Source organism: Chaetura pelagica, unplaced genomic scaffold (genome assembly GCF_000747805.2).
Source record: "Chaetura pelagica isolate M959 unplaced genomic scaffold, ChaPel_1.0 scaffold109, whole genome shotgun sequence".
In the NCBI taxonomy this organism is placed as follows: domain Eukaryota; kingdom Metazoa; phylum Chordata; class Aves; order Apodiformes; family Apodidae; genus Chaetura; species Chaetura pelagica.
Window position 1 is genome coordinate 13,314,457 of NW_009970725.1, and position 13,347 is coordinate 13,327,803.

At 37.0% G+C, this 13,347-nt stretch overlaps 1 protein-coding gene across 1 annotated transcript in view; it reads left to right on the plus strand.

The window, feature by feature from the left end:
• Positions 1-12,847, plus strand: part of NDUFV2 (NADH dehydrogenase (ubiquinone) flavoprotein 2, 24kDa) — a 13,526-nt gene extending 679 nt beyond the window's left edge. The window contains exons 2-9 of the mRNA XM_010006931.1: positions 6-200; positions 1,865-1,930; positions 6,676-6,738; positions 6,825-6,941; positions 8,359-8,527; positions 10,762-10,871; positions 11,774-11,850; positions 12,689-12,847. Coding sequence (XP_010005233.1) covers positions 6-200; positions 1,865-1,930; positions 6,676-6,738; positions 6,825-6,941; positions 8,359-8,527; positions 10,762-10,871; positions 11,774-11,850; positions 12,689-12,782 — 891 coding nt within the window. The 3' untranslated portion in view covers positions 12,783-12,847. The remainder of the gene's footprint in view (positions 1-5; positions 201-1,864; positions 1,931-6,675; positions 6,739-6,824; positions 6,942-8,358; positions 8,528-10,761; positions 10,872-11,773; positions 11,851-12,688) is intronic.
• The last annotated feature ends 500 nt before the right edge of the window (positions 12,848-13,347 follow it).

Sequence of the window (13,347 nt, forward strand, 5' to 3'; positions counted from 1 at the left end):
GGCAGGGCCTCGGGGCAGAACGGGCTGGGACAGCCGGTGGAAGGGCTTCTGTGCCGGGTGTCTCGCCCTCGGGGCCTACCGGAGTTACCTGGCCGGCTCTAGAGCTGCAGTGCCTGCGTCGAGTGAGAAAGGCTCCGGCAGGAGCTGCTTGGTGGTTATTGGAAAGCTCGTCAAGTGGAAAGGCTGTTTCTGACTTGCCCGTGGGTGCTAGACTAACCACTGAAAGGCCGCCCCGTAGTTTTTTCAGTCCTGAGTCCACTCTTTGCACTAACTGGAATCTTACAGGACAGCGCAAAAAAATGGGTTCGCATCCTGTTTCATCTTGAAGTCTGAAATGTACAGGGTTTGGTTCTTGGAAACGGTACAGTATCTTTGCACAGAATAAAGGGTTTCCGTGTGAAGTGCTTCGTTTTGTAGGAGACTGCCTCTTGCAGTCTGAAACCTGCCTGAAGCTTTACAGTGTGGTGCTGCTTCTTGCAGAGCCCAAACTGCATACGTGCTGTATTTACTGAGGGTTTACACCAGAGTATCAAATCCTTATTTATACACTCCTTTCAGCATTGTGTGCAGAATTTAAGTTGTGTTTGATTGCTCTACTTAGACTTTTTAGTCTTTTTTTCTGAATTTTACATGTCTGGTTCCCAGAGGGTACTCAAAGTGCGTTTCATTTGATTTGCTTCGGGTCAGTTGATAAAGACTGACATGGAAAAGATGGCACTCGGGAATGATCTGCAGTCCACAGAGTTATCCGTGTATCCCAAAGTTCATTTTGGCCTCCGATGCAGAACAGCAGGAGGTGCTTGCGTTCCTGGCTGCTGCTTTCAGATGAGCCAGAAGTGGAGAGCAAAGAGGAAATGGGTGCATAATACACACAACTGCATAGTAAATTCAGTGCTTCCTGTAAGGACTGATAACATGACAGGGAAAGATTGCAGCCAGAGTGTGAAACTACACTGCAGGTGAAACTACATGATCTGCTCCTGAGAAGATTGAGTGTTGCTCTTACAGAAGAGCAGGGACTGTAGTGTCCTGGTACTTAATCTTGGATGTTTAGATCTGACCTCATGCCTATATTTTTGCTAGTTTGATGCTGATCCACTTCAAATATTACAAATTTTATACAGTAACAAATTAAGTAGTTAAGTGAGGGGTTTTATTTTTTAAATATACCATACTTCTAGTTTAAGAAGTCTCAAAATAGGTCTATATTTCAATTTAAAAATTAATATTAAATTGATATAAAAAATAATTTTAAATGAATGCTTATGACAGCATAATGATTTTAGTAATACTGGCCAGAATCTAGCAATCTTGATCTGTCTTGGCATGATGGATCCTGACAGAGACTACAGAGAACATATGAACACAACTTGAATACAGATTTTTATGTCCAGTTGATATTTCAGGCTCTTAACTTTGTTCTCTTATGTCTGATCTCACTGTTAAGTTAGGTAAAAACTGAAGCAGCATGTAAATGCTTACTAGAGAAGAATATCTATGTTCTTTCTTGCAGAAATGGTAGTTTCTGCAGAGTTTAAAGGATGTGCAACAAAGCAATATTCTTCATTAACATTTTTATTAAATTTGTATTCAAGACACATTAAGCTGTGGGAGAGTATTACAAGTTTGAAGTTAAATCCATTAACTTCTATATTGTCTGAAATGGTCAAGAAGAGTTAAGATGCGCTCTCTCAATAGTACAGGAGAGCCCTTCATAGTCTTTTGACTTAATTAAAACTGTTAGTGATTACATTAGAATTAATGGCTCACAATTAGAGCAGAAATAGAGCTGATTCTGAAAGCAGTCTCTAGCAGTTACATAAATTATTAACTATTAATGCTGTGTACTTAATTTTGTTTGTAGATAAGGCAAATCCAATACTTAAATAGAACAGCAGCGCGCAATGCCAGTGGAGGAGCCTTATTTGTGGTAAGTAATTTTCTACCTTACTGGAAGGGGGACGTGTAAGAAGAGTTTGGCATAGACTTCTTTTAATCTCCCTAAAAGATTCTTATGGGCAGTACTTGGTATAGAAGCTTGCTTGAATGTAAAAAGTGTTTTTTCAGTGGAACTTTATATTAAAATGGTAATGGAGTATCAAAAGGTTTTATTTTGGTTTTTGGCTTGGTGTTTCTTATATAATGAAAAGTCTTGTTTATTAATAGTAATGGTGATGCTAGCACCATTTGTGTGTGACTGCAGATGAGACTTTGTTTAAACTCCATTATAAAACATTTCTATTTTTTTTTTAAAGTTAATTGAATTTGTAATTGAAGCTCATGAAACTTTCTGCAGGCACAATTTCTTGATTTCTAAAATTTGCCACAGAATTACCCTTAGATCCAGGTCAAATCCTGTTCACTAGGAGCTGAAAATGCAGTTGATCATATTATGTGTCATATTGCACATTGCATAATGGTTCACTAGAGAATTGACCACTTTGTTGAAATCAAGTGCTCAGCTTTTTTTGACTGATTTTTTGTTGTTGTTGCCTTTCTGCAGTTGTCTCTATGGCTTTTCTCATAAGATGAAGTTAATGGAATTTCAGTACATGCTTAGTATGCTCTTCCAGAAACCTAAGCAGTCATTGATGATTTATGAAGTGAGAGCTGGTATTCAAGGAATAGAGGAAATGGTGTAGGCAGACAGCTTAGGAAACTTCAAGCATAGTTTGAGGTTGGTGAAGACAGGCAAAAGGTGTCTTTGGCACTCCAGTGGTTGTTGGTGTCTGGCATGAAAGTTAGATAGCTTTGTAAAATCTCTGTGTTTTTATGTAAATGCTTCAAGAAGCCTGAAAAAAGAGAGAGGGAAGCAGAAAATAAATGTTGTGTTTTAGTTAACTACTTGTGATATCCAGCTGTTTTATTTAATAGTGTAATTCGTTCCTTTTATTTTTATTCCAAAGCACAAAGCACAATTTTTTGCCAGTGGAGCATAGGACACTGTTTGCATGGGAGTTTGTTTTATGGGGTTGCTTTTTGGGGGAGGTTTTGTTTGTTTAATAGGGTTATATTCGTTCTTTTGTGAAGTAAAATGCAACAGGAAGAAGGTAGTTGGATGTCATTGTGTGTGTGATTGCTTTAACTACAACTAAAAACATTCAGAGCAAATTTCAGATATCGAACACAGCAGATTGCAAGGGAAACTCTTCCACTGAATTGAGCTGAAGGCATTTTAAACAACATTAGGTGTTTGTTTACAATCAGAAAATGATACTTTTTCTCCACCAGATTTCTGTAGCAGAAAAAAACCCCAACATTAAAAAAAACAAAACAAAAACAACCAAGTCTTAATTTTCTGGAATATTACAAGCAGATGAAGTGTCAAGGTTTATTAAAAACTGTGGAGGAATAGTAGGTTTATCTGGGATTAGCCTGTTGTGGTCATCCCCTTCATATGTCAGTTTACATTCAAGTGTCTGGGTTTTGTTTTGCAGAGCATATTGCTGCTTCTTGTTGCACTTTCCATATAGGAAATCTGGATGTGAGGATGAGAAATGCACACATCACATTTGTTTTGTAATATCAGGGGACATGCTGGTGGGGCATCTGGTTGTCTTACATGTGGTATTAAAAGGCAGTGCCAGTTGCATGCCCTTGTATCCTAGATACAACTTCTTTGCGGTAAAAACCTTCCATGGGAGAGTACCATAATCTGTGGAGATAGTGGGGCTTGGGTAGGCCTTCACACTGCAAGTAGGTTAGGCGGAATGCTGAGTGCTGCAATACAAAACATGGTACAGTCAAGCTATCCATGTAATGAAAACATATTGTGTAAAACTTCGGGAAACTGGGAAGCATGAGAAGGGAATTGGGGAAGAAAAAGTGTGGCTGAAGTTTTTGACCTTGTCTTTCAACAAATTGGGGTAGTTAGTACAGACATAATTGTACTTGGTTTGTGTATGGAGGAAGCCTTAATATACTGGTTGCTTTTTATGAAGAAAGGCTGAGAGAGCTGGGACTGTTGAGAAGAGAAGGCTGGAGAGGGAGGGATCTTGCCAATGTCTATAAATACCTGAAGGGAGGGTGCAAAGAGGATGGAGCCAGGCTCTTTTTAGTTGTGCGTGGTGACAGGAGCAGAGGGAATGGCCTCAGAGAACATCAGGAAACACTTCTTTACTGTGAGGGTGACCAAAGACTAGCACAAGTTGCCCAGAGAGGTTGTGGAGTCTCCCACTCTGGAGATGCTCAGAAAATGCCATCTGGACATGGTCCTAGGCAACCACCTGTGTGGCTCTGCTTGAGAGGGGGGTTCAGCCCAGATGACCTCCCTTCAAAGGACCCTTCCAACCTTTGCCACTATGCATTTTAACAGTACAGTGTCTTTAATTCTGATCTTGTTCTGCAGAATCTATATCCTACAAAAAAGGCAGAAATGTACCCATATAATATAGGAGCAAATGAGATCATTAAGATTCAGATAAATGGTGCATCATCAGATAAATGGAAGATTAGGAAACATGTGATGGACAAATTCCTAACAGCTCAGTAGGCCTAGAACTCTGTAAGGTTGTGATGAAAACTGTCAAAGTCTCCACAGCACAGAATTAGATAAAGCTTAGATAAAGTTTTCCATTAGAGAAATGGAAAACTGGAAAAAGGTGACATGATCTTATTTAGTGTTCACCTGTGCAGTAGCTTCTACATGTTATCTTGGAGCCTTGCTGCACAGAATTGATGGTGTGGCAAACTGTAATTTCAGATAGAAAGTTTATTATTCCTCTTCACATGTAGGGTATTTAAGGATACCAGCATAGAGATAGTACACTGAAAAGGACAGCTGTTTTAGACACAGAGATTTTAATAAATATACTTATTTGCAAAAGAAATTGAGATCAAGTACGATTGTAACTGTATGAAATAGCTGTGGAAGTCAAAATAGCAGCCTGAAATAAAACAGGCAGTCACATCTGAGAAGGAAAAGTTAAGTTGTGGAAATATTTTTCATGACTCGTGGATTTGATCTGTGCAGCTAAGACAGAAGTCTGTAAGGGAAAAAAACGTTTCTTAGTATTTCCAATCAGTTTTTCCTCCATCAGCCTCTTTTTGAGAACTCCCATTAAAACTGGTACAAAACCCTCACCAACACTACATATGAAGAGTCAAATCCTGTATCTGGAATGGTCAGCTTGAAATTGTGGCAATTGTGTTCCTAAAAGCTGTTTTATGTTATCTTGTAGCCCACACAATATGCAATAAATTCAAACTTTATAAAACAGTAGTGTGTTCAAAGGGAATTGCTTCTCTTTCTGTAATTTCTGTTATTAGGGCAAAGTCATCCATGGTGGTGAAGTATATATTGACTAGTTTTGTATTTGAAATGGAATGGTAGGGGTACATGCTTTCAAATTGATGGCACTAGTACTGTCTGCTCCAGGTTATGGATATGATAACCAAAGGGAATCTCTCACTAAACCAACATGTGTAACTGAATTTAAGTATTTGACCTTTTGATATTTCTGTATAAAAATGTCTAAATCCAGAAATAGCTATGGACCATACATATTTTAAGGTCTGCACTGATGACAGTCTTTTAGTATGTAAGTGTTCTGCAGTATTAAGATTTTTCATTAAATCTTTTGGTGCTTAATAAGAATGCAGAGTGGAAACTGCAAAATCACTCTAGGTTACTTGAGAAAATTATCAAGGTGAAAGTCAGTGGAGTGGGATTCTTTCTCCTAAATATACTTTAAAAGCTTTTATTATTAACTGGTTGTGGATTACGTTTAATATCAAGTCTCAAGGTATAACTTGCATTTTCCCTTGAACTCTCAATTTATTTTGAAACTTTTGTCAATTTGATAACTGTATGAAGTTTGGAATGAAATCTAGCTATTAAGTATTTCGAGGATACCATAACGAGCTGCTCAGAGGTAACTGAAAATTTTGTGCAGGAAGTTTTTCTGGTGGATAAGGATTTTTGTTAGAACTAAGATTTTATTACAGGAAAATGTCACTTTCTTCAAGACTTCCAAATTTGTATTTTCTGAGAACAGAAGTACTAATTTAAATATGATGTTTCCCTAGAAGACTACCTTAAAAATATTATAGAAAAACTTTATTTTGAAAATGTTAATTAAGAATTTTGGTTCTTTGATTCTGATTCAGACTTGTATCTACAATTAAAATGTTGAAATCCATTACAAATCAAAAGAATACATTAAGATGGGTTAATCTGTGTTTGAATGTGTAAACGGTTTATATAGCAACCTTCTTGCTGAATTTTAAAGTTTTTATAGTGAATGTCTCATGGGAAAAAGAAAAAAAAAAAAGGTTGCTGTTTTAGTCCCTTGTTGGTTATTAAGGGGTTAACCAGAAGATTATTAATATGCCCGTGATGAGTTTGATCATAATTGCCAAAATGTATTAAGTGTTAAAAAGTATATTTTATAACAACAGCATAGTCATCAATAAATATTTTTTTTATTAGGAAATAACAGGAAAAAGTAATTATTTTTAGGAGTGATTAAATAATTATCAATACTTTTATAACTTTTCCAGATATATTTAATAATGTATTATTGAGTACTATGACATTTTTTTCTGGAATATATGTTTTATTCAAGCAACTCAACTGTCACTGTCTAATGAGAAGGAACTTTATTACAGTAAATCTGTCCTCTATTATTTTCTGACAACCCTATTTTTACATGTTATCTTTTTCTTTTCCTGAAGCACAGAGATAGTCCGGAAAATAATCCAAATACTCCATTTGAGTTCACACCTGAAAACCAGAAGGTATGCAGGCAAAAAATGTTAAATACACTTTAAGACATTGTCTTTAGATTAGTAGTGATATTTTGTATCCTGTTTCCCTTTAAAAGCGAATAGAAGCGATCATAAACAACTACCCAGGGGGACACAAGTCTGCAGCTGTCATGGCAGTACTAGATTTGGCCCAAAGACAGCATGGATGGTTGCCCATCTCAGCTATGAACAAGGTATTTAGTACTTAATTCTCTTTCAGGCATGATTTTACTGTTTTCTTTAAATATCTCCCTAGAATATTAGCAGTTATTTAACAAGGCTTACTAACATGGAAATTTACATGTAGCACAGAATTGTGCTACAGAATTGGTGGGTTTTTTCCTCCTCTCAGATTAGTGGTATTTAACACCTTGCCAAGATTGTACTGAATCTCTAGGCCTGCAAAGCCTTCTGCAAAGCAGTGTTAAGTGTAGTATGTGTTATTAGTATTTTATAATGCCTCACAGCAAGTACCTGGAAAACTTATCAAATTATTTCTTAAAATAGTTTTTCAAAATAAGGAAGTGACTACACTGCTTCAAAGTGATAGGCTGCATAGCAGTAATCAAATACCAAGAAATAAAAAATTGTGGTTTATATTAATATGAGTAAATCTATCATATTTTTTATTAGAATCTGACATTATCAGCTTTGAAGTGAATAGTTTTAAATTAAATCAATATGCTAAGTGAGGATGGTGAGCATTATGGAAATTACTGAAGGAGTTAAGCACATATTTAGGGAAGGGCAAATTTTATCTGTGGCTGTTTATACAGTGTAGCACAGCATAAAGCCTTAAACTTAATACTGAATGGGAAAAGTATTTTTGTTTATCTACTCCTGAGTTTTGGATTTATATTATATTTTAAATGATCTTAAGCGAACAGACATTTTCTGTGGTTTGTTATTTGCCTGCTATAGAGACTGGAGCGTGAAACAATTACGCTTTTGAAAATAGAGCCAATATTCAATCTGAGCAGTTTGCCAGGGTTCCATGTTAATGAGGTCAGGGATACTTGCACCAGAACTGGCTCCATGGAGAACCTGTATCACTCTTATTTCTTAGCTGTGATGTCAATCTGCAGATGTATCAGTGGTGTTTCTAAAGCCAGCCCTGGTGTGTCACAGAACCTGAGACAGACCTGCTGTATCTGAATTAAACAAGCATAGTACCAACCTATAAGGATTCCCTTACCAAAAAGCTTACATGGGCTAGTGTGGGCAGGTGTTCAAGTTTGTGCATTCATACAGCAAATGAGCACAAGTGCAGTATGAGCTGCAGCTGACAATGAAAGTTGGAACTCAGCTGACTCCTCCCATCTGCTTGTGTGTGGTGCTAGATGCTGGAGGGAATGGACTTTAGCTCCTCGCTGTGCTAATCACCCCGCAGCTTGGTGCAGTTCATGCTCAAACAGGGTAACTCCAATCGGAGTAATTCGGGTGTCTTTCCTTGGCACTTGAATGCAGTTGTGCTTTGATACCCATCCCCTCCTTCTTTCTTACCCTTTACTGTAGACAGAGGACAGGTGACTTCATTGAAATGGTTTGTTAAATGGCTTTACAGATGCCCTATGAGGTTTCAATATAGTGTCTGTTTTCCCCTTGTTACAGGTTGCTGAAATTTTAGAAATGCCTCCCATGAGAGTGTATGAAGTAGCAACCTTCTATACAATGTATAATCGCAAACCTGTTGGGAAATACCATATTCAGGTCTGCACTACCACGCCTTGCATGCTGCGAGACTCTGATAGTATTTTAGAAGCCATTAAGAAGAAACTTGGTATGACACAAATTTGTAATACACTTCTTGTAATTTTTTTATTGTTGTTCAATGATACTGAAGTGAAGTTTTTCATGTGGTGGGGACAAAGCAATCATATTGAAAATATAATCCGCAGAGAATAGCCACTAAACACTTCATATTTCAGATTTGTCATTTATTCTTTAAAGATTTCAGTAGGGAAGAAAAAGTAATTGTCCACAGTGCCATTTAGTGGACTCAAAGTGTTTTTAAAGGCAATTTGGCAGGAAATGCAACATTCTAATATGAGCCTTAGACTGAGAAAGTAAGCTCAATCCCATATACAGGAGAGGACTCTGAATGCTATGGCCCTTTTTAATATGCAAAATAAGATTTTTAAGGTATATACTATATGAAAGTTGTTTGTGAGGGTTTGGTTGTTTGTTTGTTGTTGTTGTTTTTTTTACTGAAGGAAGGTGATAGAATCATAGAATGGTTTGGGTTGGAAGGGACCTTAAAGATCATCTTATTCCAAGCCCCTGCTTGGGCAGGGACACCTCCCACTAGACCAGGTTGCTCAAAGACCCATCCAGCCTGGCCTTGAATAATTCCAGGGAGGGGGCATCCACAACTTCCCTGGGCAACATGTTCTAGTGTCTCACCACCTTCACAGGAAATAATTTCTTCCTAATATCAAATCTAAATGTACTCTCTTTCAGTATGTAATTGCTCCCCCTTGTCCTGTCATTACTAGCCCTTGTAAAAAGTCTGTCGTCCCCCCCAGCTTTTCTGTAGAACACTTTCAGGTACTGGGAGGCTGTACGGTCTCCCTGGAGCCCTCTCTTCTCCAGGCTGAACATAGGTGCTGTGGCCCTCTGATCATCTTTGTGGTCCTTTTCTGGGCCCACTTGAGGAGGTCCATGTCTTTTTTATGTTGTATACCCCAGAACTGGACACAGTAGTAGTCCAGGTTCGTTTTCATGACAATAGAGGGGTAGAATCACATCCCTCAACCTGCTGGTCATGCTTCTTTTGATGCAGCCCAGGATGCAGCTGGCTTTCTAGGCTGCAGGTGCACTTTGCCAGCTTATATTCATTTTTTCATCAACCGATGCCCACAAGCCCTTCCCCTCAGGCCTGCTCTCAATCCACTCATTGCCCTTACCCAGGTGCAAGGCTTTGTACTTGGCCTTGTTGAATTTCATGAGTTTTGCACAGTCCTACCTTTTTTGCCTGTTGGTGTCCCTCTAGATGGCAAATATATTAACATTTTCATGGAATTTTCCATGAAAAAAAGTCATTCAAGAGAGCTGCATCATATGAGACGTAAGGGAGAACTCATGGATTTTGTGTATGCAGTGGTTTTTTCTCCCTCCTTGTTGGCTGGTTATGGAGAGAAGAGAGATCAGCAACCAACAGCTCTTCCCCTTCTATGAAGCCACAAGCTGTGCTAAAATTTCCTAAGAGCCACTGTGATAAGAGCTGCAGAACAGCTGCTTATTGTCTTGCATTTAATATATTCTGTTGTCTGGAAAAGGCATATTTACATTCAATTTGTTTGTTAATGCAAAATAGCTTAATTTTAAATGAAACACTTAGCTTGATAAATTAAAGCATTAAGGATGATTGTGTAGCTCTTACTGAGACACAGGCCTTAATTAGACTTTTTATGAGTTCTCCCTCACTTTTAATAACTATGGAGGAAAACTGCTTTTCAGCATTCTCTTTCCATAGACTATTTTGTTGAGATCAGACTCCGAGATGTTATTTTTGGCTAACCTGCCCTCTGGGGAAAGTCTGTATTTATATCACTAGAACAATAATGTGCCATGGAAGCTAAGTATGTGTGCAGAGTTGTTGGGGAAATATATCTTTGTGTGTAAACTTGAAAGGTTTTTATGTACTTATGGCTAACAGTGTTAATGCTTGGATCTTGGTTTATTTGGGAATTTTATATTCGACACTATCAATGTATTGCTTACTAAAAAATGTTCCTGAGTAGAGCTGTTCTTAGAATTGTCATTTCATTGTTCTTTTTCAGTAAAGCACACCTGTAAAACTGAAAATGAGGTGTCAAAAATGTATGTGAAAACTGACTACACAATTTATTAGAATCTTATGTTTCATGGAAATTTTTTTACTCATTTAAGTGAATTTAACTGTTCAAATGTTTCTTAAAGCCAAAATACAAATAATTGACAAGGCTATGGGGTACTTAGGCTTCCTTGATTGTGTTTAACCATTACTGAAACTAATATTCTTTATTGGTTTAGGTATAAAAGTTGGGGAGACAACACCTGATAAACTCTTCACGCTGATAGAAGTGGAATGCTTAGGTGCTTGTGTAAATGCACCAATGGTACAAATAAATGACAACTACTATGTAAGTGTTACATTCGCTTTCAAAATACTAAACTTGTTTGCTGGGTGACCTGTATTTTCACTTGTTTCAGATTTGGAAGTTTTGGTCAGTTACTTCTGCCTTCCTATTGGCAGGGATAACATAAAACCTAGAGCATCTTGGTTTCTTTGCCTATTCCTAGAATGCTTCATCTCTATCACAGTGTGTCTGTGTATTTTTCTTTCAGTTACTGTCTAGATTTACACAAGTGGGGTGATGTATTTTTGTGTTAGTGGTCTACCCATAAATGTGGCATTTTTAAATAGGTATTTGATGAGCTTCTCAAAACACTTTAAATAGTCTGTTAGAAAGCACAAGCAGGTTTGACACTTTTTGAACTTTTAGTCTTCTGAATTATGGCTCACTTGGATGCCATCAAGACCAAAGGAATTAATGTATTGACCAAGTCCATGTTTTTTTAAAAAAACATGGTTTAAAATATTTTATTTTGTTATAACAGCCTAGTTAATTTTTTTTTTCAGAACTGTTCTCCTGAATTGTACCCACAATGTTTTTTGTAACAGCTGACACCATTTTGCAGTATGTGCAGTGACACACATATAGCAGGTAGGCAGTAATCCAGCTCACTAATATACCAAGGAAGCTGGAAACACAAACCCATATTACAGATGACCTGAATCAACATTGTTCTTTTTATCATAATTTCTGCAACTGTATGTAAAACCGATTTTAACATTAAAATGACAGTACACTTTTTCATTTTTCTAATTCTTTGGACCAGTGTGTTAATGGACAGGATCAAACTACGTATGGTAGGATCACACCTAAGAGAGCCTTTATCTGATGCATTTTAAATGTTGCTAATAGCATTATTGCTGACTTTTTCTGTTTTGTTGATGATTTGTTGTTTGGTTTTTTTACAGGAAGATTTGACACCCAAAGATATTGAAAACATAATTGATGAGCTAAAGGCTGGAAAAGTTCCCAAACCTGGCCCACGGTATGCTATATTTGCATAGCAATGGCCAATTAAATTCCTGTTCCCGTGATTTGAGTTCCCAACCTACAGCTAAAAACATTAATTAATTTTCTTAACAGAATGGCATATATTCAATGCCTTTCTATATATTCAAAGACAAAAGGAGCCAGGAAGAACTTTCATGTTCTTGATGATTGACTAGGGAGGAGCATGAAACATCTATTCTGATTTGGCTTAGTACCTAATAGGGGAATGATACCACCTGTTAAGATTAGTGTCTATATCATGTAAATCAAAAAGTGCCCATTGGCTTTTTGGATTTTTTTCAATTTCTGGTAAAAAACAGAAAGGTTGCAAGTTTATGAACAGGTTGTTATTTCTGAACTTTTCTTGTTTGTGATTTCCCACTGTTCTTTGTTAGCTCAACTACAGCTATGTTTGTGTGGGTGGAAGAATTTGTTTGGTTGCCTGTTCTTATTGTTTCTTAAATACTGTTTCTTAAAATCTTAAAACAGTTTCTAAACACAAGGAAGTGTCTTTAACAAAAATGTGACAGATAAAATTGGATACTGCTTTTGGTATGACTGGGATCAACATCACTTTTGTCTGGCCAACCTATAAATAAAAAAAATTACTGGTCCTATCTTGCATTTCAGTTATGAAAGTATTTGTCACTACTGGAATTTGGAATCCTTTTAAGAGTAGCATCACACATTTCTGAAGGATGAATAGGAAGAATGAAAGAAAAATAACTGGCTGCAGCCTTAGGTCAGGTTGTAACTGTGTCCTATGCACTGATTAAACAGTATCTGAGGTTATAACAGAACCAGCAATGAATAAAACTGTTTTCATTTTTCAGGAGTGGACGTTTTTCTTGTGAGCCAGCTGGTGGCCTTACTTCTCTGACTGAACCACCCAAAGGACCAGGTTTTGGAGTTCGCCCTGACCTCTAAGGATTTTTGTAATATAAGATGAACTGTCTGAATATAATAAAGTAACTTTAATCTCAGTAAAATTACGTACACTGTATTTTTTTTTTAATTAAGAAAGTAGCAGCAATTAGAATATCTAACTTACTGTGGTCTTAACTACTGCAAATCATAATTCTGTATTATAAGTGGTTCTGTAAAGTGACTCACTGAAAGAGTCCACTTAAAATTACTCAAAGCTGAAGCTGCATCTTTTGATTTTTTAATTGAAAACTCTTTCAGGTTTTTCGAAGGGTCTTTGAAATAGCAAAAAAGCTGACTGAACTGGCAAATGCACAAGTAAACAAACAGATTATCTAACAAAACTTCATTCCATATTACTTTTAATTGCAATAAAAAACCCCCAACAAACCAAACAGGAAAGGTGATCCAAATATTTTTGTGTAAAATAAATAAAACAAAATAATGTGATAGAATCAATCAGAAGGTTCTTCTTGAGCCTGATTCTTCTTGCTACTCTTCAGTGACCACAAAGAATGTAAAAATTAACGTTACAACTTCCCCCCCCACGAGCAGTACTCTAGTAAAA